Source organism: Lycium ferocissimum, chromosome 9, assembly GCF_029784015.1.
Source record: "Lycium ferocissimum isolate CSIRO_LF1 chromosome 9, AGI_CSIRO_Lferr_CH_V1, whole genome shotgun sequence".
NCBI lineage: Eukaryota > Viridiplantae > Streptophyta > Magnoliopsida > Solanales > Solanaceae > Lycium > Lycium ferocissimum.
In genome coordinates this window covers 35,233,338-35,254,717 of record NC_081350.1, presented here as the reverse complement: position 1 = coordinate 35,254,717, position 21,380 = coordinate 35,233,338, and the positions used below count along the sequence as shown (strand labels likewise).

General features: G+C 34.0%; 2 protein-coding genes across 3 annotated transcripts; both read left to right on the top strand.

Annotated features, from left to right (window-relative positions):
• The first annotated feature begins 465 nt into the window (after nt 1-465).
• LOC132030448 (SPX domain-containing membrane protein At4g22990-like) lies at nt 466-8,941 on the top strand. 2 transcript variants are annotated; one of them, XM_059420083.1, is made up of 11 exons: nt 466-556; nt 1,872-1,930; nt 2,506-2,626; nt 3,071-3,382; nt 3,694-3,798; nt 3,941-4,395; nt 4,963-5,267; nt 5,855-6,030; nt 6,901-7,091; nt 7,465-7,598; nt 8,516-8,941. In XM_059420083.1, the coding sequence occupies exons 2-11, from the start codon at nt 1,878-1,880 to the stop codon at nt 8,752-8,754; spliced, it is 2,091 nt and encodes a 696-aa protein (XP_059276066.1). In that variant the 5' UTR covers nt 466-556; nt 1,872-1,877; the 3' UTR covers nt 8,755-8,941. The 2 variants fall into 2 exon arrangements, with proteins under 2 accessions (XP_059276066.1, XP_059276065.1); XM_059420082.1 differs by having other exon boundaries at nt 5,852-6,030.
• A 6,160-nt stretch (nt 8,942-15,101) lies between these two features.
• LOC132030447 (protein HOTHEAD) lies at nt 15,102-21,030 on the top strand. Its single transcript, XM_059420081.1, has 5 exons — nt 15,102-15,501; nt 17,185-17,826; nt 18,487-18,875; nt 19,789-20,354; nt 20,808-21,030. The coding sequence occupies exons 1-5, from the start codon at nt 15,429-15,431 to the stop codon at nt 20,866-20,868; spliced, it is 1,731 nt and encodes a 576-aa protein (XP_059276064.1). The 5' UTR covers nt 15,102-15,428; the 3' UTR covers nt 20,869-21,030.
• Nucleotides 21,031-21,380: the final 350 nt, after the last annotated feature.

Here is a 21,380-nt window from a genome sequence, read left to right as displayed (position 1 = left end):
ATTAGTTTATTCCAAAAAAATTGATATATTTTTATATTTAAATAATTTAATTTTATAAAATAATTTATAACTACACAAATATCTAAATATCTAAATTTTATTTTAAATTGTACAATAGGGAGGCTGAAAAGAAAAAAAGAGTAGGAGATCTAATGTGGATGAGTACTTTTACCAGCCATATACTCTCACCACCTCCCTCCTCCATCAATCATCATTCCATCGTCGTGCTACTTCTTCCCTATTATATGCTCTCTCTCGCGCGCGCGCACACAGAGAATTCCATAGCTTGAAGGAATCAAAAAGGAATCTAAAAATAAGAGTATTTGGAATATTCGAATCTTTATGCTGTACAGATCCGAATTTTCTGTTTCAGTTCTGATTAGTGATACGAAATCTCGTGAAGATTACTGATAGCTAACTATAGCTTTTGGTGTTTGTTGATACGAAATTTTCGTTGAGATTCGAATAAGATAGCGCTATCTCTTAGTGTTTGTTGCTGCTCATCTAAGAGTTTTTTTTTTTTTTTTTTGGCGAATTGCAGATTCGTCATCCTCAGGTAATGTGCAGAAATGCTTTGTAAATACTTTATAGGAGTAGTATGAAAAGCAAGCAAATAAAATAAGTAAAAGCAAAAAACAAAAACATGTTTCAGTTGATTGAACTGAGATATGTATGCATGCGTCACAGTGGATTTATTTATTTTTACTGTCAACTCCACTGCAAATTGCCTTTTATGCTGAATTTCGGACTTTTTTCAATTCGAATTTTGACTAGAACGGATTAACTTTTGAAGTATCTGCCAACTCCAATGCTTTGTATTAATCCTTTTTTTTTCTTTTCGAATTTTCACTAGAATGATATAACTTCTGTTACGAGTGAGCTTCTGCGTTTTTTTTTTTTTTTTATATGTGAATATGTAAATGATTTTTTAATGGTGGTTGCAGTACTAATAATTGTTGAGCTGACCTCTAATTAAGATATGTAACTGTGGAAGAATGTTTGTTTTATACATATTGAGAATTTGAGATGTACATGGTCATTATCATGCTATTCAGATTTGGTTTTGATTGTTAAGGTCCAATCATAAACTTGTCATTTATTCCCTAGTCATATAGGCAGTAAACCTGCTATAGGCTCTTTGCAACCAGTTAGATTTATGAAGCCCAAAAAAGAGAGAAAAAAGAAGAAGAAGAAGGAATTAGTATTGAAAATAACATTGGTTATATTTGAGTCGCTACGCTTTGGAATAAACCCATAGATCTCTCCAAACTCGACATTTGCTAAAAAAAAAAGAATCAAACTCTTTTGTCTGAAATGGCATGACTGGTGGGTCACCTGTCGTGTTGTTCTGTATGAATTGCATTAGTTAAACATTTCTTTTCAATTGAGAAGCTGACATGTTTTCTTCTAGTACGAAATCAGGGGATGTTCCATAGAAAATGTGTTATTTGATTAGTATTACTTAAAACTATGCGTGAACATGTGCAACTTATCTTTCTCAAACTTGAATTAATAATTCCTTTTCCGATGAATTTTTCTTTGTGTCGTAAGTTTGTGTAAGCATGTTATGATATATCGACCCACAATAGATTGGTATACGCTAGTAAACTATGGTTCGGTGATGCACATTTATTGTGCATTACGGAAGATTTCATTCTCCAAAACCATAGCAAGAATTTGACAACACTCTTTGTGATCAGCTGTTTCAGTAAGTATTGTGATAGATTGAATTGTAATTACCATCTCAATTCCCATCAGCCAAACAGTTCTAGCTTTATAGCATTTGAAAAACAGTTTCTCATGTCTGAAATTCTGCTTATGTCTTTTCTTTTTTTAAAATTGTCTTTCTCCTTTTCTTTTTGGTTATACAGTGAAAAATGGTTGCTTTTGGAAAGAAGTTGAAGGACAGACAGATCCAAGAATGGCAAGGGTATGCACGATATCCCTTATATAGACCTAGCTGTTTTATGCTTTCTTTCATTTAAACTTGCTGGAAACTAGAGCGTGCATTTTCTTTTGCTGGTTTAGATTTGACTACCCAAGATAATTTCCATGAGAGCATGTTAAATACTTAAATGCATTTCAACCTTGCTACATTTGAGAGTATTTTTTCCAATGCTAATACAGTTTAAATGAGTGACATGTAGTGAAAGCGTAATACCTGCTGTATTACTGTAGAAGATAAGTTCTGTCAAGAGGATCTTGACAATGTTTTAACTGCAAATTAAAGGAATTACAGTTAAATTGCAGAAAAAGCAACTAGTAAACTTGTGGAGGGTTAAGGAAGCACATTACTTTGTGATAATAAAAGAGACAAGGCAGACTTATGTGGAGACATGTGAAGGAAACTAGCTAGCAAAGAGATATATTAGATCTTACTTCTCGAAGGAAAAGAAACAAGGAAACTCAAAAAAACTTTGCATTGAGTCCACAGACACATTTGATTGTTTTGTCAGGATTGATTTGTCTTGTATACTTGAAGAGCTTTATTTTTGGACTTTCCAGATATTACATCAACTACAAATTAATGAAGAAAAAAGTTAAGCAGTATGGTAACCAAATCAAAGCTGGAGCACTAGATCGTCGAACTGTTCTTAAGGATTTCTCACGGATGCTGGACAATCAGGTAAGAATTTGAGGGTTGTGCACTAGCAAGTAGCATCTCTTATATGCATATCAGCCAAATCTGGTTAGGGTTGGTTTGTTGATCTTTACTGAAAGAGATTTTTCTAACTTTTGATACTATGAGAGCAAGTTATGAGGCTCGCCGATAAATTTGTTATTATTATTTAAACAAATGTCATGATGTTTCTTGAAGTGGCATGTATTCCTACTTCAACTGAAAGAGGTACACTAGCTGCAAGTACTTTTAGGTGACTGAAAAAAAGCATCCCGTCTCCCATCGTCAATGGCAGTCTTCAGGAATTAGCCTGACTTTTTATTCATGTAGTGTTTGGTTAAAAGGATGCTTCTTCCTTATAGGGAACTCTGTCACACTGTCGGATCTATGTTTTTACTTAAGCAGGAAAAGTGAAAGCGTCGTCTGTAATTTTCTTCACAACTCTTGCAGATTGAAAGAATTGTTCTGTTTATGTTGGAACAACAAGGAGTGCTGGCAAGCAGGATATCTGAACTTAATAAACAGCAAGACTCTCTTCAAGAACAGCCTGATATATCCAAAATAGCTGAGTTGCGAGAAGCTTATAGAGATGTGGGACGTGATCTTCTGAAGCTTCTCTTTTTCGTTGAAATAAATGCCATTGGATTGCGGAAGATCCTCAAGAAATTTGACAAACGTTTTGGGTATAGATTCACTGATTATTATGTCAAAACCCGGGCTAATCATCCTTATTCCCAACTTCAGCAAGTTTTCAAGCATGTGGTAATATGCTGAACTCAACTAGCTACTGTCTTTTTTCCATCTTCTTCTACTAGTAATAACATGACTGCTGCACGTCTATAGCATCAATTAATACTGCGATGACTAGGTTTACTCTTTCTAGTTGGCATTTTAATGAGAAGAACTAAAAGAAGAGTAAGACCTAATGCAATATTGATTATTCAATATTCGTGATGAGAAAATGTGAATTTCCTTCAGAAATTTGATAGATTTGTCAAAGAGCAAAATCTCGCTGACAAATGACGATATGTCAACCGGGCGCCACTGACCATGAATGTGATTACAATTTGCAGGGACTAGGGGCAGTTGTTGGAGCAATATCTCGTAATCTTGCAGACCTTCAGGACCGTCAAGGAAGCTACTTGTCTATTTATGACCAGCCTTCTCTTCCACTCCAGGTTTTTCTTCACATCCTTTAATCTTTTCGTATTGTACTGATAGAATAAACCCTACAGTTCTTGGTATCAAATAATTTTGACTTCCTCTACTGTATTCTTATATGGCTTTAAATTTTTTTTTTTTTTTTTTTTTTTTTTGCAGGATTCTGTTGTTGACTCAATGAGAGCAGCTGTTGATAGATTAAGTCATTCAACAAACTTCCTTAACTTTTTGGCCCAACATGCACTTATCATGCAAGAAGAGTTTCCAACTCCTGTTGAGGAACAAGTTGATGATCAGAGATACCATTTTATGTCACTTCTCTTGAACTTGGCCAATACCTTCCTTTATATGGTCAATACATATATTATTGTTCCAACAGCAGATGATTATTCTATGAGCCTTGGTGCTGCTGCAACAGTTTGTGGTATTGTGATCGGAGCTATGGCTGTTGCACAGATCTTTTCCTCTGTGTATTTCAGCGCTTGGTCAAACAGGTCGTATTTCAGACCTCTGGTATTTAGCAGTATAATTCTCTTTGTGGGGAATGTCATGTATGCATTGGCTTATGATCTCCATTCAATACCAGTTCTCCTTCTTGGTCGAGTATTTTGCGGGTAGGCCTCCCCCCTCTCTCTCTCTCCCCAAATGTCTACATTTATGCATGTGTTGGGCGCACATGGGATCCTGTGATGAATATTTTAGATTTTTCTTTGCTTTGCTATATGTTAGGGTGTGTAGGAAAGAATTTAACATCTTTTAGACAGATAATCTTCAGTGATATCAAAGATGAGAATTGTGCTGAATTGATTTTGGAGAGTGATCTCAGGACTTTGGAGAAATTTTTCTGTGTGACTTTTTAACTACTTGACATAATATACTTTAGTTGCAGCAAGCTAGGATAATCCTCAGTTGATTCTTGTTTATCGTTGGAAGTAAAGCATTTCTTTTGGGACCAGGTAAACTAACCACTTCAGTCTGGAGTACGATATATGAGTGAAGAAGTCAAATGATATGATATTAGTGAAGTCAGTAAACATTGTGCTTGCTCATCTTTATACTACATTCTCATTTCATTCCTACCTCAGTTTTTGGGAGGTCGATTGTGATGTTGAAATGATTACTTGCGCCGGAATATTATGTTGACAGGAAGGTGCTTTCCCATTATTTTCTTGAATTTGCAGTTTGGGTTCTGCCAGAGCAGTGAACCGACGTTACATCAGTGATTGTGTGCCCCTTAAAATCCGTATGCAGGCTTCAGCGGGATTTGTCAGTGCTAGCGCTCTTGGGATGGCATGTGGTCCTGCACTTGCTGGGTTACTCCAAACTAATTTTAAGATTTACAAGTTTACCTTCAATCAAGATACTTTGCCTGGTTGGCTCATGGCTTTTGCATGGTTAATCTATTTGATCTGGTTGTGGATCTCATTCAGAGAACCTGCTAATGAGATTGAAGTGAACAATGGTCCTCAAGAACCTGCTAATAATGGTATGTTGAACTTTTTGTTGCATGGTATTGGTATGATGTTGTAACTTGTAGTCTTTTGTTCCAAAATTTCATAGCATAATCAGCGCATGTCCACGTCATGGTATGTATGACCCGTTTATAGTGCTTCTCCAACTTCAGTTTTAAAGCCCCAAGGCAGGAAACGTGATATATTTCGCAGAAGAACAAGTATTAGTAAGCTTAATAACAAAGCCTTCCTCGTCATTAATATTTTTGCTCGCGGCAATGGTGACCTCTCAGAGAAATTCTTAATGGAGCCTCTTAAGAACGCTTTTAGTGTATATCAAAAGTTGCACCACTGTATAATTCTATTGTATAATAGATGACTCGGATTGGAAATGAAGAAGCTCCATTTACCTATTATATTTCTACCATCGTATAAAAATGTTAAATTAATTCTTGGAGTATGTGAATGAAGTTGGTTTTATATATTATAGATGATTTACAGTTTATTCTTTGTGCAAGCATAATTTAGACTAGCCAGAGAAAAAAAGTTCTTCATACAAAATGGAAGAGCAGGAGTGCTTATTCAAATACAGTCTGATGTTAACCTTTTTTTGTACCAGTAGAAAATGATGCCCTTGAAAAGGGCGTTGCACAACCATTGCTCTTAAAAGTGGAGGACAATCAACAAGATGATGAGAATGACCAAGAATATGATGAGAGTGAAGAAGCTCCTGAGGAGTCTCGCCAGCCAGCCAACTCTTTAGCTGATGCATACAGATTACTTACGCCTTCTGTGAAGGTAAGTTTCCAACTGTGAATAAAGTCTATTGAGAAAAAGATTGGGTCAGTGATATTACAGTCAGTTATATTGCCTGCGTTCATGCTTAATGGCTATTTGTCTCTTGGGAGCCCAACCATTGGTTTGTGTTATCCACAACGTGCTCCCTTATGTTGCTTGAGCTTTGAAATTCTTCAAGTTTTGTGAAGATTGTGATAATGATGTCAAAGAAAAAATAAGGACAGCTATGTAGGACATGAAGTGTAGTTTATCATAACATACCTATAATACTGGTGGAGGTTAACGATGGTGATTTGCGTATTGAAAGCTGTGCACGGTGTAGAACATAAGCTTGTCTTAGTAGAAATGAAACACAACTGGTAAGGATAGGTGTTTTGGTATTCTAGTAATGGCCATTGCCAGAGCTCTGGAAGTAGTTAAGCATCTGTTGGCATTGGTGATCTAACAGGCCAGAGATTCTACTACTCTTATCTGAATATGCATCTACATTTCCACTTTGCATTAAACACATACTGCTACCAAGCAGTTTCTTTTAATGGGCACTCGTGTTATGGGGGTATGTGCACAGTATAAGGCAAAGTACGTAAATATATATATGCTTTCTGGTGCTGCTGAGCTGAGGTAAAAATGTGGAAGTGCACAGAACTGTATGTTTAATTGGGCAGTGCCTTCTCATCATAGCCAAGAGAGAAATGAACAAAGAAAGGGATTAGAAAATGAGAAGGATGGATCAGAAAAGGATTAGAAAATGAGAAGGATGGATCACTCTTTGTATGCATATGGAAAAAAGAAGCATCATATAGTTTGATTATGCTTTAAGTAAGATTTTAACTTTAAATGAATGGTGACAGGACTCTTTCATCTTTCCAGGTTCAATTATTAATCTACTTCATGCTGAAATATGCTATGGAGATTTTACTTTCAGAATCCAGTGTCGTCACGACATATTACTTTGGCTGGTCAACGGGCACTGTGGCAATTTTTCTTGCATGTCTTGGTCTCACAGTTCTTCCAATAAATGTTGTTGTTGGGAGCTACATAAGTAACATGTTTGAGGACAGGTATTCTCTTTTGCAAAACAACATGCTTTGGATGCTTACTTTCTAAACAGGAGGCTGGGTTTTCCAAAGTTTCCTGGATATAAAATTTTGATGATGACATTGACCTATATTATAATGAGAATGGAGTGAGTAACTTTCCTTTTACTTGCATAAGAAAGCTGCTAGTCAGTAGTATTTACTCTATCAGAAGGATTCTTAAGTGCAATAGTTTCATTTTTGGGCCTTCAAGTTTACTAGTGCATTGAACTCCTTGCTCGTATGCTCAATGCGCAGATATGTCAATATGTAATTACATGAAAGCAGAATAACTTATTCAAGGTCATTCATGTTGAGTATTTGCTATGAGAGTATGATAGGTTTCTTCTCTTTGCAGGCAAATTTTGTTGGCATCTGAAATTATTGTTTTTCTTGGTATACTTGGGAGCTTTCATGTTGTAATCCCATATTCTGTGCCACAATATGTCATCTCCGGGCTCATAATGTTTGTAGCTGCTGAAGTATTAGAAGGTAAGACCCCTCTGTCCCTTTTTTGTCTCTCATTAAGAAACATATTTGTTGTCGACCTACCTATCAATATGATAAAGCAAAATAATATGCTGCAATAGTGACTGTTGCATGCATGGTACCTCTGCTAATTTAGCATTATATGAGGGTGCCAAGCCGGTATCTGAAATGTCTGTTCTGTGGTTCGAATATGGGAGTGATATGTATTACCAAATTTATAGACATGTGAAGCATGATCTGGGTCAATATTGTCAGATCAATTATGAAGGGTATGTTACATCTGAGAGGCTAGTGAAACCGAATTACAGTGGTGTCATAAAATTCTAGTTTCTCTCAATAATTCTATCTGTAGGTTTCTTTTCCACTTCTGTTTATAATGAACTACTAATTCAAAGATGATGTCTTTAAACTCGTTTGATATGCTTGTCTGCATATCACAAACTAAAGTTTTTGATTTCAGAAACTAGGTTTAGTGGTTTACAGCTGCATATCTCGGATAAGCGGATCCGTTACTGAGTGACATATGGCTGTTTATATTTGCTTACTCCTTAAAAGAATGGAATCCTAGAGAACTGATATTTAAGGTCTCATTACGACCTAAAGGACACTTTTAAAGTAGGTTAAAACCTCATTTTTTATAATAGAAATAGGATTTTGAATCTAAGTATAGACGTGCAGATACTGATTGATGGAAAAAAGACGAGTTGGACTTTTCACTACTAATTCCTTTCACTGCTAAATGTAGCTTTCACTGCTGAATGTAGCTTTCTTAACCAGTCTTGAATTGGATAAACTGAACTCTTTAGCATGACGAACTTGGAACAATTCAATCTTGATGATGATCGATGTTTTTCTTTTTGGGTAATGTTTTACATTGCTTAAATTCTAAATCTCTCTATTCATTTGGCTGACATTATCAGGTGTAAATTTATCACTCCTCTCTCGAGTCATGTCATCCAGACTTTCTCGTGGAACCTACAACGGGGGTCTCTTGTCAACGGAAGCTGGCACAATTGCTCGGGTGATTGCAGATGTAACTATCACCCTTGCTGGATATTTGGGGCAGAGTAGGCTCTTGAATGTCACACTCCTTCCTTCACTTCTGATTTGTCTAGGTTCCATTATCGCGACCTGTTCCACCTACAATACTCTTTACTGAGCGCCTTTTGGATTTTTAAAATGTTCTCAACCATGGTAGCATTATCACCCCTCAATTCTTTTCCACCTCCCTTTCTAGCTTATTAAGTAATTGAGTTGTTCTTGTTTAGGTACTTTCGTTTTGCTCCATGTGTAATATTGCTGTAAATGTTTGGTTAATAATTAGTTCATTGATTTCTTTGCTTCAACTAGGTTCTTTATTATTCAATGTCTGCTGTTAGAAACTGCTACTCTGACCTATAAGTAGCTGCTCTGCCTCTGTTACCATCTACGCAACTAAAATATTGAACCTCACTTGTTAATCCACGTGGGTATTGATGGGGACTATGTACCGATTTAAGCTATATAACTTACATCCGTATAACGACGTATCTCTATAACGATTAAGATTTTTCGGAATCGATTTTTTATGTTATATTTTACTTCTATACAACATTTTTCACCTATAATAAAGAACAATCAATTTTATGAAAGAAGATTTTCTTTGAAATTATATATATATAACGTTTTCTTTTTTAGTAATATAATAATTAACCATCTTTAGAAAAATAAAATATCTATGATTACCAATAATGAGAGTGGAAATTTTGACCAAATATTTGATTAGAAATTTTGACCAAATATTTGATCATTTAATACACTATTTATGACAAAAAATATCATATGAATATATATATTTTTTCATCATTAAACGATTTTCCTTCATTAGACAAAGTGTGATTAAGTTTAGAAATTGACAATTAAAAATGAAAATTAGATTTTATGCATCTTTTTTGCCTATAAATGTAAGATATATTATTTAAATGCAATCTTTAAAAGCAGATATATGATCATTCTCTATAACAAATTAAAAATTTCGACCAACCATGTCTTTGTTATAGAGAGGTTTGACAGTACTTAGCATAAGTTATTGTATGTAACGAATTTACTTGTATTCGGTGTTTACATCAAATCAATAAGTGCAAGATAAGCGGGTTTTATTTACTCGTGTACCACTTAATTATAGTCAAAGTATGTTTTTTATCACTTAAATTATGACCACTAAATGGTTAAATTGTTTGATTTGGTTGTAAACAGCGGTGCAGATGAGCGTTTATGATATGTATTATGTATGGTGTGGTCCAGCAAATCAAATCAGAGTACTGCGGTTTGAACCACCGATTAGTTTGTTGTGTAACCTTCCGTAATGACACTACTATTTGATGAGTCAATTTTACAGTTGTCACTGTCTTTTTTTGTGGTTATACAAATCGTGAGTATAAAATCTTTTACTTAGTGTTGGTTGTTTTAAGTTACTTCCTCCCGTTTTACCCTTATGTGTAGTGAAAAGATTAAAACATTATTTCCTTCCATTTTACCTTAATGACATGATCTTATAGTTCAAAAGTATTTATGATATATTTTAGATCCTACTAAACCACCGTCGGTAATATTTAAATTCATCATAAAAGTAGTTGTTTGATTCTAAAACTTCGCACTTTGTCATTCTTTTAGAAAGAAAAGATAACGGGAGGAGGTTTGTGGGTGGGGGGAGGGGATAATTTTTCACCGCCATTGTTGCTCATGATAAGAAGTTGCAATTACGTGCCACCTCCACATGAATTAATTTCCACGGCCAATCTGCCAACTAATTGTGTCATTAATTTTGTGGAAAATTTTTGAACTGTCCTCGCACAAAGTGACAATATTATTAGCTAAGAAAAGCATCACCAAATTAGTATGACGATCTTGGCCTTGAAAACTAGAAGTAAAAACACTCAATGGGGTCTCATCTTTTCTTTAGATGACCATCTTGTCACAAAAATATATGCCGAATGCTAACTAAAGTCGTTTTGAGTTTATCTACTAATATATCTGTTTAGTTTGTTTTCTAGGCTACATACATTTGTGGGACATATAATAACATCATACTAGAAAATAGAAACACAATGTAATGGCAGGCTAGATCATTGGAGATCCGTTCATTACGAAAGTTTTTTCTCGTGGACTAAGCACCCACTTCCATTTTAGCTTTGGCTCGAAGAGGTCAGCCTTTGAGCTCGTATTGGAAGGGGAAAATAGTCAAGTTGGTCTATATTTACCGTACAAAAGAATGTGGCTTCTCTACTATTAATCAAAGATTCGGGGTTCAAATTATGAAATTGAGAAATTTCTTGTAGGGAATGTTATTCCCTTAAATGGGCCACGCTAATGTGAATTTACTATTAGGCTAGTGTGTTACAAATACATATGGTTAAACAAAACAAAAGTTGATCTACATGTTAGAGTTGACAAATTTGTAACATGAGTGTATGAGTAATTAATTTGTCTCACGATTTAACTAGTTTAGAAATTAACTATTTGGCCCCTCAGTTTTTGTGCGGCCAATTGAGGCCATACTTGTTTGATTTCTGTGGCTACACCTTCTTGGTTGGAAGTTGAATTATACTAGCTAGTCACCAAACAAGACTTCACTCTATATCAAGAATTTGATGACTTATTTTAAATAGTCCTTTTCCAAATTGGGACCTTTGAAAAGAATTGGAGATGAAAGAACTACTTCACATCCAATTTATTAAATATGGCATTAAATATTAATGAAAAGGGGTTGGTTGAAACACAAACTAAGAACAACAATTAATAAATGCAGTGTGACCTCAAACTCAAAAGTTTTGTGGTTGGAGGAGGAGTCTACTGGAAAAATATTGGTAACTTTTATTATTTCTTTCATTATCTCCAGCTACTCAAATAGTTGTTACAATATCTCATTAAAACCTACCCTACATGTACTCACAGAGAGCACACTGCAAAAAGAAAAAAAAAAATTAGAAATTAATAGACGTAGCTAATAAGATTTTTCATAATCCGTTGCTAACCTATCGTAAAATAGAACTAGTATAACTGATTTAGGCATCATGTACAAAAAACCTATTAGATTATATATCTGGCAGGTATCACTTTTTGTAAGGGAAAGTTTAATATGTACCTGAGGCATGCACTGAATTAGTATTGTTATCATTTTTGCATAAATTTGTGTTCACATATGTTTCGCACATGTTATTAAATAAAATATCTAAGGGAGTTTCAAAATTTAGAGTAAAACATTTCAAAAATTCATCCACGGATGCATAATCAAGGAAAGAAAAAATAAAAGCAGAAATGAATATAAGATAAAACTCTTCCAACATTTTTTTCTATAATTGTTTGATATTTCCTGCTCGAGTTAAATCAACTCATAAATATATATAGTATGACCTTTTTTTGGTTGTTGAACATTGGCTCACAGCGTTAATTATCAACTAACTCATATATAAACAATATAATTTTCGATAAAGGGGTTTCTTTTCGGCCCATGATTGGATCCTAGATTAACTAAATTTAGTGCAATTAAGAGTCTAGGCCGTAAAAATGTAAGAGTCTAATTATTGGGAAAATAACCTAATAATACTACTTAAGGCTCTATATTACAAAACATAAAAATATTTTTCCTTATTTACAGAACATAATAACTTAATTACAAAAACATACCGTATCCGAAAAAATTAAAACCCACCCCTTCCCCTTCCCTTCTTTTTCTATTCCTCCAGAATATGACACGTCCCACCCCCCCCCTTTCTCCCCGATCTCTCTCCTCTAATAACATAGCCGCCCCACCATTCCCCTTCCCCAATCTGACCCATTTATCACTTCTCTTATCCTTCCATCACACTAATTGAGCATTGCAACACCACCCAAAGTCGCATCGATAAGTGGGTTTAATGGGTGAATTCGGGTACGACGGGAGGGATAATGAATTCTATGGGGGCCGTAAATACTTTAATTTAAATATCGATCTTGGATGGTTTCTAATTTTTAGCTTCGCTATGGCGTAAATGGTTGTGACTAGTGGTGGGATATACTTTAACAACTAATATGGCATTATCTTTTCCCATGAACGCGGAAATATTTCGCATAATGTATACTTGGCGATAAAAGATTATAGGAATAAATTTCAAGATAGATTTGGAAAAATAGTTTCTTTCTCTTTCGTACCTTCCCAAAGAATTATATATCCATCACTTTTTGTAAAATTATGATATGTACGAGAATGCGTAGATCTGAATTAGTATTGTGATCGTTGATTATGACGAATTTGTGTTCACATCGATGTTTCGCACATGTTATTATATGAAAATATCTAAGAATGTTGTTTCAGTTTATTAAATTCGATTTAAAGTAAAACATTTTAAAAGTTTTATCCACAGATGCATAATCATTAAAAAAAAAATAAAAGCATACAAATTTTATAAGTTAAAACTCTTCCAACATTTTTTTCTATAATTGTAAATATTTCCTGTGAGAAATCAACTCATAAATATATATATATATATATATATATATATATATATATATATATATATATATAATATGATTTTTTTGGTTGTTGAACATTGGCTCACATTAATTATCAACTAACTCATATATAAACAATATAATTATTGAGAGCCTTGAGAAACTTTTCGTATATATTGGATCCTAGATTAACTAAATTTAGTGCAATTAACAGTCTAGGCCGTAAAAATGTAAGAGTCTAATTATTCGTTAGTATATATATGTAACAAAAAAAAAAAATAGAGCAGATCATTATTCTTATTGTTGCTCTTTCCGCAAATTATAAGAAAACTTCAATATATGATGTAAGTACCAGTAATAAAATATTAAAATGTGTAAACGTGTATAGTTTAGAAATTCCAGACGATATTGATCAGTACAAACGAAAAAACGGGATTTATTTGTCTCCATGCAAATAACTATGCTTATATGATGTGTTGAAAAAGTTTGTATAGAAATCTAATAGGCTTAATGCATATGCGGCCCCCTAAACTTGCTTCTTTTTTTCATTTTGGCACCTCAACTAAGTGTTGTTCCTATTGAATCTCTGAACTCGTTCTGCCTAAGTGTGGCTATCAAACACAATCCGACTTACATTAGTTTTCCATCTTCAATTTAGCAGCATGCTAATATATATTCTAATTTAATTATGTCTTCTTTTAGCTAAGATTAGCAGCAATTGAGAGGGAAAAAAGAGTGGCGGCAAATAAAGTTGACAATGGATGAAAACCGACACATGTGACGATAAAGTTAATGGCCTTACCACGTAAAATATTACTCGAACCATTTCCCAATTTAATCTTTGCTTCTAATAAAAATCAGATTTAGGGGTTTGATGAACACACTCAAGGCGTAGGCAAGGCTTGATAGGAAATAACGCTAATTGAAGTGTCAAAACGAGAAAAAAAAAAGAAGCAAATTTAGGGGACCGCATATGCATTAAGCCAATCTAATAACTTATGCATACGGTCGAGCACAAATACCACAGCAACTATATACTTCAAACTAAAAGGAAAAAAGGAAAGGATATATGGGGGAATATTGGAGACATGGATAAAAACAAGAATGCAAATTCTAAAACATAACAAAAGGATTTGAATCCAATCTTGTGTAGTTCTCAAATCCTAAGTTCGGAACTATCTTTACCTCATTTCCCTTATATCTAACATCACAACATTAAGGAGTGTGGTGAGATAGATCAGATAATGATATCTTTAACTAGAGATCATATCCAACAAGAACAATGACTATAGCGAGGAAAAATTGACTTCTAAAAATCCGAATCACGTGTTCCCTAAAAATCAATAGTGCTACAAAAATTTGATGATCACCACTTGTCATTATAGGCTCCGCAATTAATAATCTATGGTCGCCGCCCATAGTTATATAGGCTCCGCAACTAATAAAATTTGGTTGCTATTTATCGTTATATAGGCTCCACAACAAATAAAATCTGATCTAGTTGCCACTCGTCGTTATAGATTCCTCTGTTGAAAGTCAATAAAAGTATAACTAATTAGGAATCAGATATCAAATGATCATAAATGTTGGTCATAATAAGTTTTTTCCTGGTACTGGTGATCGAGCCTTAAAATGGAGAAACTCTTGTTGGTGGATAGTATTTTTCTATTACTAAATCATACACGACGACAAAAATACGAATTAATTAGACTAGCAAATTCGAATACCATATAAGTAAACGAAAAAGAAAGACAAACTAGAATAAGTAATGAAGCAAAGATTCACTAGACGAATGAATCTAAATCTTATAAGATCTCAATCAAGTAACTGTAATGACAAGGACAAAAATAGTTGGCATTTGATAGAATTAAAAGGGGCAAATTAATGATCATGTGAATAAAATCAAAGAGAAAAAGATAGGCATCTTATATATGTTGATTACATGCAACCCATTTAATTAAAATCCTACAACTACCCTCTCCCCCTCTCCCTTGCCTCATCTACTACCATAATTAGAATACTATAATATTTTTTTTCTTTTGACACACAAAATTATTGGACCTAACTAGTCACTTTCTTTGTTCCTTTAAATAAATTCTCCAATTACTACTCTATAGCTTCACTTCTTCTGATTCCTCTTCTGCTTATGCTGCAAAATTCAAGAATTCACAATTCCTGCATTTTCTTGTTCCTTAAAAATATACACTAAAAATCCCATAAAGGAACATTTTGTACTTCCAAATTTATTGCCGTCTAAATTGTTTGAGTGTCACTATATATGCTCATTTTTCTTCTATTTTTCCATATCTCACCACTGAAGGGAACTTATTTCTAATTTTAGTACTTGAAGATACTAATTTAACAATGGAGTTTGGTTTGATCATTGCTGCTCTTCTTGGAATTTTCCTCTTTCATGGCTTTTGTTCTTCTGAAAAAGGTACAAAATTTTACCATTTTCTCCTTTTTTTTTTCTAGTTAATAGTAGTAAATTTGTGACCCCATGTATAACGACAAAATAATGATAGGTAAAAATATTAGCGGCAATTTTTGTTCTCAAATGCCCAACAGGCATTAGCTTTTCCCGAAAAGGAGGTGATCGAGCCGCACCTTCCAGTACGGATATCTTGTTACAACTTCACGGCCTTTTAATTGTCGTTAAAGACCCTTTTCGTTTTCGTTGTAGTGTTAAGTAGTGATATAGTTTAGTTTACTCATATATACTAGTGATGTTAAAAAAAATAAAAAAAAATTACACTATCAAGTAAATTAATCTAGAATTAAAGTTATATACAATATCAGTCTAAAGAATTCTTTTTTACACTTGTCAATGTAGTTTAACTTGTAGTATAATAGTTACCATGTTTATCATGTTACCATTTGACATTTCTCACAAAATTAGTTGTAATTACCTGATTATGAGCCTATTTGGATGGACTTATGGCTTTTGACTTATAAGCCAAAAGTCATAAGTTAGAAATTCTAGCTTATGACTTTTGGCTTAAAAACAAATGCTTAAAAACAATTTTTTATTTTACTCAAACACTATAAAAGTACTTTAAAACTATTCTAGCTTAAAAGCAACTAAAATAAGTCACAGGCTCTATGTAATTAATTATTTCTTACACCGTTGGTCATAGATAGAACTTATACTCTTTAATCTATTATAATCAGCATTCTTCATTTTTCAAGTTAATTATTAATACTCCTTTCTATGAACAATTACTGGAATTATCTTTAGATGAATGTTACATACATCGCCGGCGCAATTATTTTTTGTTTTTTTTGTTTTTTTGTTTTTTAATGCAGTTTAACGTGTATTAGCAAGTCGGTAACCAATTTAATACTTTCCATAAAGATTTTACCTGTAATTACCTTATAATTATAGCCTGTTTGGCCAAGCTTATTTTTCCTCCAAAAGTACTTATTTTTTCAATAAGTGCTTATTTTAAAAAAAGTGAGGTGTTTGGCCAAACTTTTGGGAGAAAATAAGTGCTTTTAGGGAGTAAGCGAAGAGCTTTTTTCGGTTAAAAAAATAGCTTTTGCCCAAAAACACTTTTTTGAAAAGTACTTTTCACATAGAAGCACTTTTTAAAAAAGCTTGGTCAAATACTAATTGTTGCTCAAAAGTACTTTTTTAAATTAATTGACCAAACACAAGTTTGCTTTTAGCCAAAAAATACTTTTTGAAAAGTCTTTTTAAAATAAAACTGTCTTTAGAAGGCTTTCAGTTAAGCAGTTTATTAACCTCATTGTGCATATATTAGCTTACAACATAAAAAATAAACTCATTATTCCCTCCGCTCCGTAATAAGGGTTCATCTAGCCTTTTTATTTTGGTTCAAAATAAGTGTTCACTTACATAATCAAGAAGGAATTAATTATTTTCTTCAATTTACCCCTATTTAGATAAGTGAATTTTTATGTAATCAAGAAACTATTTTAACTGGGTAGTATTTAATTAGTGGCTATTTTTTCCTAAAAATTAGTATTTTCTTAATTGGTGAGCTAAAGGTTAAGTGAACACTTATTTTGAACCGGAGCCAGTATATGTTTTAGCTTAGATTACGAATTACTTTACATGTCGGTGTATAAAAGTTCAAACTCTTTGTATGATTTGCAGCTCCAAACTACTCATTCATGCACCAAGCAACAACAGCACCAGATGTCTCACACTATGACTACATAATCATCGGTGGTGGCACTGCTGGCTGCCCGTTAGCCGCCACGCTCTCTCAGAACTATAGCGTACTTCTACTAGAGCGTGGCGGTTCCCCTTACGGAAACCCTAACATCACGTTATTATCCAAATTCGGATCCGCACTTTCCGATCTCTCACCAAACTCGCCTTCACAACGTTTCATTTCCGAGGACGGTGTAATCAACGCGCGCGCACGCGTTCTAGGCGGGGCAAGCTGCTTAAACGCGGGATTTTACTCACGCGCGGGTACAAAGTATGTGAGCCGCGTGGGATGGGATGGGAAGTTAGTGAATGAGTCGTATGTGTGGGTGGAAAATAAAGTGGCGTTTCAACCACCGGTACAGCAGTGGCAATCCGCCGTGCGTGACGGTCTTGTTGAGTCTGGGGTGGTGCCGTATAATGGATTTACGTATGATCATATAAATGGGACGAAGGTTGGTGGCACGATTTTCGATAAGGACGGTCACCGACACACGGCTGCTGATCTTCTTGAGTATGCTAACCCTAGTGGAATCACACTCCTTTTGCATGCTTCGGTACACAAAATCTTGTTCCGAACCAGAGGTACGTATATATTCTCATGCAAAAAAAGAAGAAAAAATTATAGTTTTGTTTTATTTATATCATAGTGTTCCCGCGAGAACAAGCTAATTAACCCCAAAAATCTGTCCTCAGTTCGGATTGCAAGCTACAACCCGCTTGTATGAAGTCAGAATTGCTAGTAACAGGGCCTTATATACATCGCCTATCATATAATTGGAGCTAGACTTTCGACACAGATATCAAAAGGATTCTTAAAACTTGTAGTCTTAGACATTTGGTGATACTTTTATCACTATATATAAGAGAATTTCACTAAGGGTAGTATAGAAAACTTGGTAGAATTTTCAAATAAAAAATATATCAATCTTTTTTGAATTACTAAAAAATAAAAGAGTATCGCGTAAAATGTAACACTAGAGTAAATGAAAGCAAAGCTATGTGGGGAACCAAGTTGAAGTATGTGCTTAATTAAAGACTAATCCAAGATTTTAAGTCAATATATACTTACAGGATATCGCTGCACCTACTACTATAGTACTCTAGAAACTATGGATGTGAACTCATTATCGATATAGTTTTTCAAATTTTCAACAGTATTATAGTTCCAATCAACAAGTGAGATTAACTAACTTCACTTTTTAGATTTATGATTAAAAAAATTTGAGTTGTAACTTTGTGCAGGAGTGTCAAGGCCAGTAGCTCGTGGTGTGATATTTAGAGATGCATTAGGGAAAAAACACAAGGCATATTTGAGAAGTGGTGAAATGAATGAAGTAATTGTTTCAGCTGGGGCACTTGGGAGCCCACAGATGTTAATGTTGAGTGGGGTAGGCCCATCAGAACAATTAAAAGCCCATAATATCACAGTAGTACTGGACCAGCCCAATGTTGGACAAGGCATGATGGACAACCCAATGAATGCAATATTTGTGCCATCACCTGTGCCTGTTGAAGTTTCTCTAATTCAGGTTGTGGGTATTACCCCATTTGGAAGTTACATTGAAGCTGCCTCTGGTGAGAACTTCAGTGGCCAAACCCCTCGTAGTGATTATGGAATGTTGTCCCCAAAGGTAATTCTTTTCACGATTTTAACTTTTAAACACTGATGATTTGCAAATATTTGACACTATCAAGTCACCAAACAGATACGGGTAATCATTCGTAATAAATAGGATTAATGACCTGAAAAATAAGGCCGGTAACTTATCATAACAGGTTAAAACAAACTAATATTCTCTCAGTTTCAATTTATGTGAACCCATTTGACTGGGCACGACATTTAAGAAAGAGTGAAGACTTTTGAAATTTGTGGTTCAAAATAAGTCTTGAATATTTGTGTGGCTATAAATCATTTCATAAAGTGAATTTGTTTCCAAATTAGGAAAGAGGTCATTCATTTGGCACGGATTAAAAAGGAAATTGTTCACATAAATTGAAACAGAGGGAGTAGAAATCTTTCGCACAATGTATAAATGGCTCTTATTTTCGTCGCTTTCTCTTTCATGCCCTTATCCTTCACTATATAATTGAGTTTAACTTCTATAACTGACAATAAAATAATTTTTACACTATCAAAATATCTTAAAGGTACTTACAAACGGCAGTCCGTAAGCATGAGATTAAAATACACTGTATAGTATACATAAGTTAAATCCTCTATATTTTAGAGGAAAAATTAGGACAAGAAAATGTATTCTTGTTAGACCCAAACTTTCATCAACTTGATGTTAAATGGACCTAGTTAGACCCATTGTAGTACTTATGTGTATGGCATCTTCACACAAATAGCCGATCTGATTCACAATTTACTTTTCCTAATCGGTATACATAGATTATACACCGATTATATACAATTATACATATATTATATATCCGCCGATTAATTCGAGTTTAAGCGGTTAGGTGGAGGGCTATTTAATTAGGTTAATTCTTCTACGTTTATTTGAGCACAAAGTTGAAAAGAATCATGGTTTTTTTTTTCAGATTGGGCAGCTATCAACAGTGCCACCAAAACAAAGAACACCAGAAGCCTTGGATAAAGCCATAAATTCGATGAGTGCACTAGATGATGCAGCATTTAGAGGGGGCTTCATATTAGAAAAAATAATGGGCCCATTATCCACTGGACACTTGGAGCTCCGAACCCGAAACCCGAATGACAACCCATCAGTCACCTTCAACTACTTCAAACAGCCAGAGGACTTAGAAAGATGTGTTAATGGTCTCAAAGTTATAGAAAAAATAATTGAGTCCAAATCCTTTTCAAAATTCAAATATGACACACTTTCATTGCCAGCATTACTCAATTTAACAGCAAGTGCACCAGTGAATTTGTTGCCTAGACATGACAATGATTCAGTATCATTGGAACAATTTTGTAAGGATACTGTGATGACAATTTGGCATTATCATGGAGGATGTCAAGTTGGTCAAGTGGTTGATCAAGATTATAAGGTTCTTGGGGTTGATAATTTAAGGGTAATTGATGGTTCAACTTTTAATTACTCTCCTGGAACTAATCCTCAAGCCACTGTCATGATGCTTGGAAGGTTAGTACTAATTTTTACTCCTTCTGGCTCAACTTATATGACACTTTTTTCAGTATGTTAAAAATTACATCTTTTTATATAGTTAGGTCTCATTTGGACATGAGTTTTTTCCTATTTTTTCAAAAAAATATTTCAAAACAATAGTTGGTTATACATTAGAATAACTTTTTAGTAGTTGATGAAGATGAGTTTTTCAAGTGAGACTTCCTACTGACAAAACTTTTAACTTTTTTTCAAGTGAAATGTGTCTCTAAACACAACTTCAACTTCCGAATATCATTTTTCAACTTCAACTTCAAATACTACTTTTTTCATATATCACTTAACGTTAAACTCTCATTTTACACTTATGAGATGATACATTAACAAAATTACTTCTACCATATACTACCAATTTATTAAGCTGTGATGATATATTACTAAAGGATTTTGTTTTTATTTGGGAATGTGCAGGTACATGGGAGTGAGGATCTTGACTGAGAGACTTGCTAAAGAGAAGAGTCAAATTAATTGATGATAAATTCGTTTCTTCTTTTATTACCTTTTGTTGAATGAGGGTGGATTCATTAAGAACATATATACCACTATGTTGTTTATTGACTTTATTCTCTGTAATAATCCCCATAATTTTAATAATATATTTCAGAGGTCAGTAAGTGGTTTTGAGTTTATATAACTATTCCCGACAATAGAAGGGATTCTAGATTGTGTTTTTTTCCTCTTGCTCCTAAATTCCACAAACACACACTCACACACACATCAAAAAATTTAAAAATAAACATATAATTAATAGTAACAATTAATTCCAATTCACAAATTCTTCTCTGCGCGAATCAGTATCAAATAATATATTGCGGTGTGGAGAAATGTATGGAAGTATATTACAAAGGATATACCTTAAATAGCAAAAGATTGTTGCCACCTACTCATGACTAGTACTTGTGTAGAAGCAAAAGTAGGCATCTCGATCTCCTGTGTCACCTTTATATATTCCTCCAATTATTCCTAGAAATAATGACTATTGAT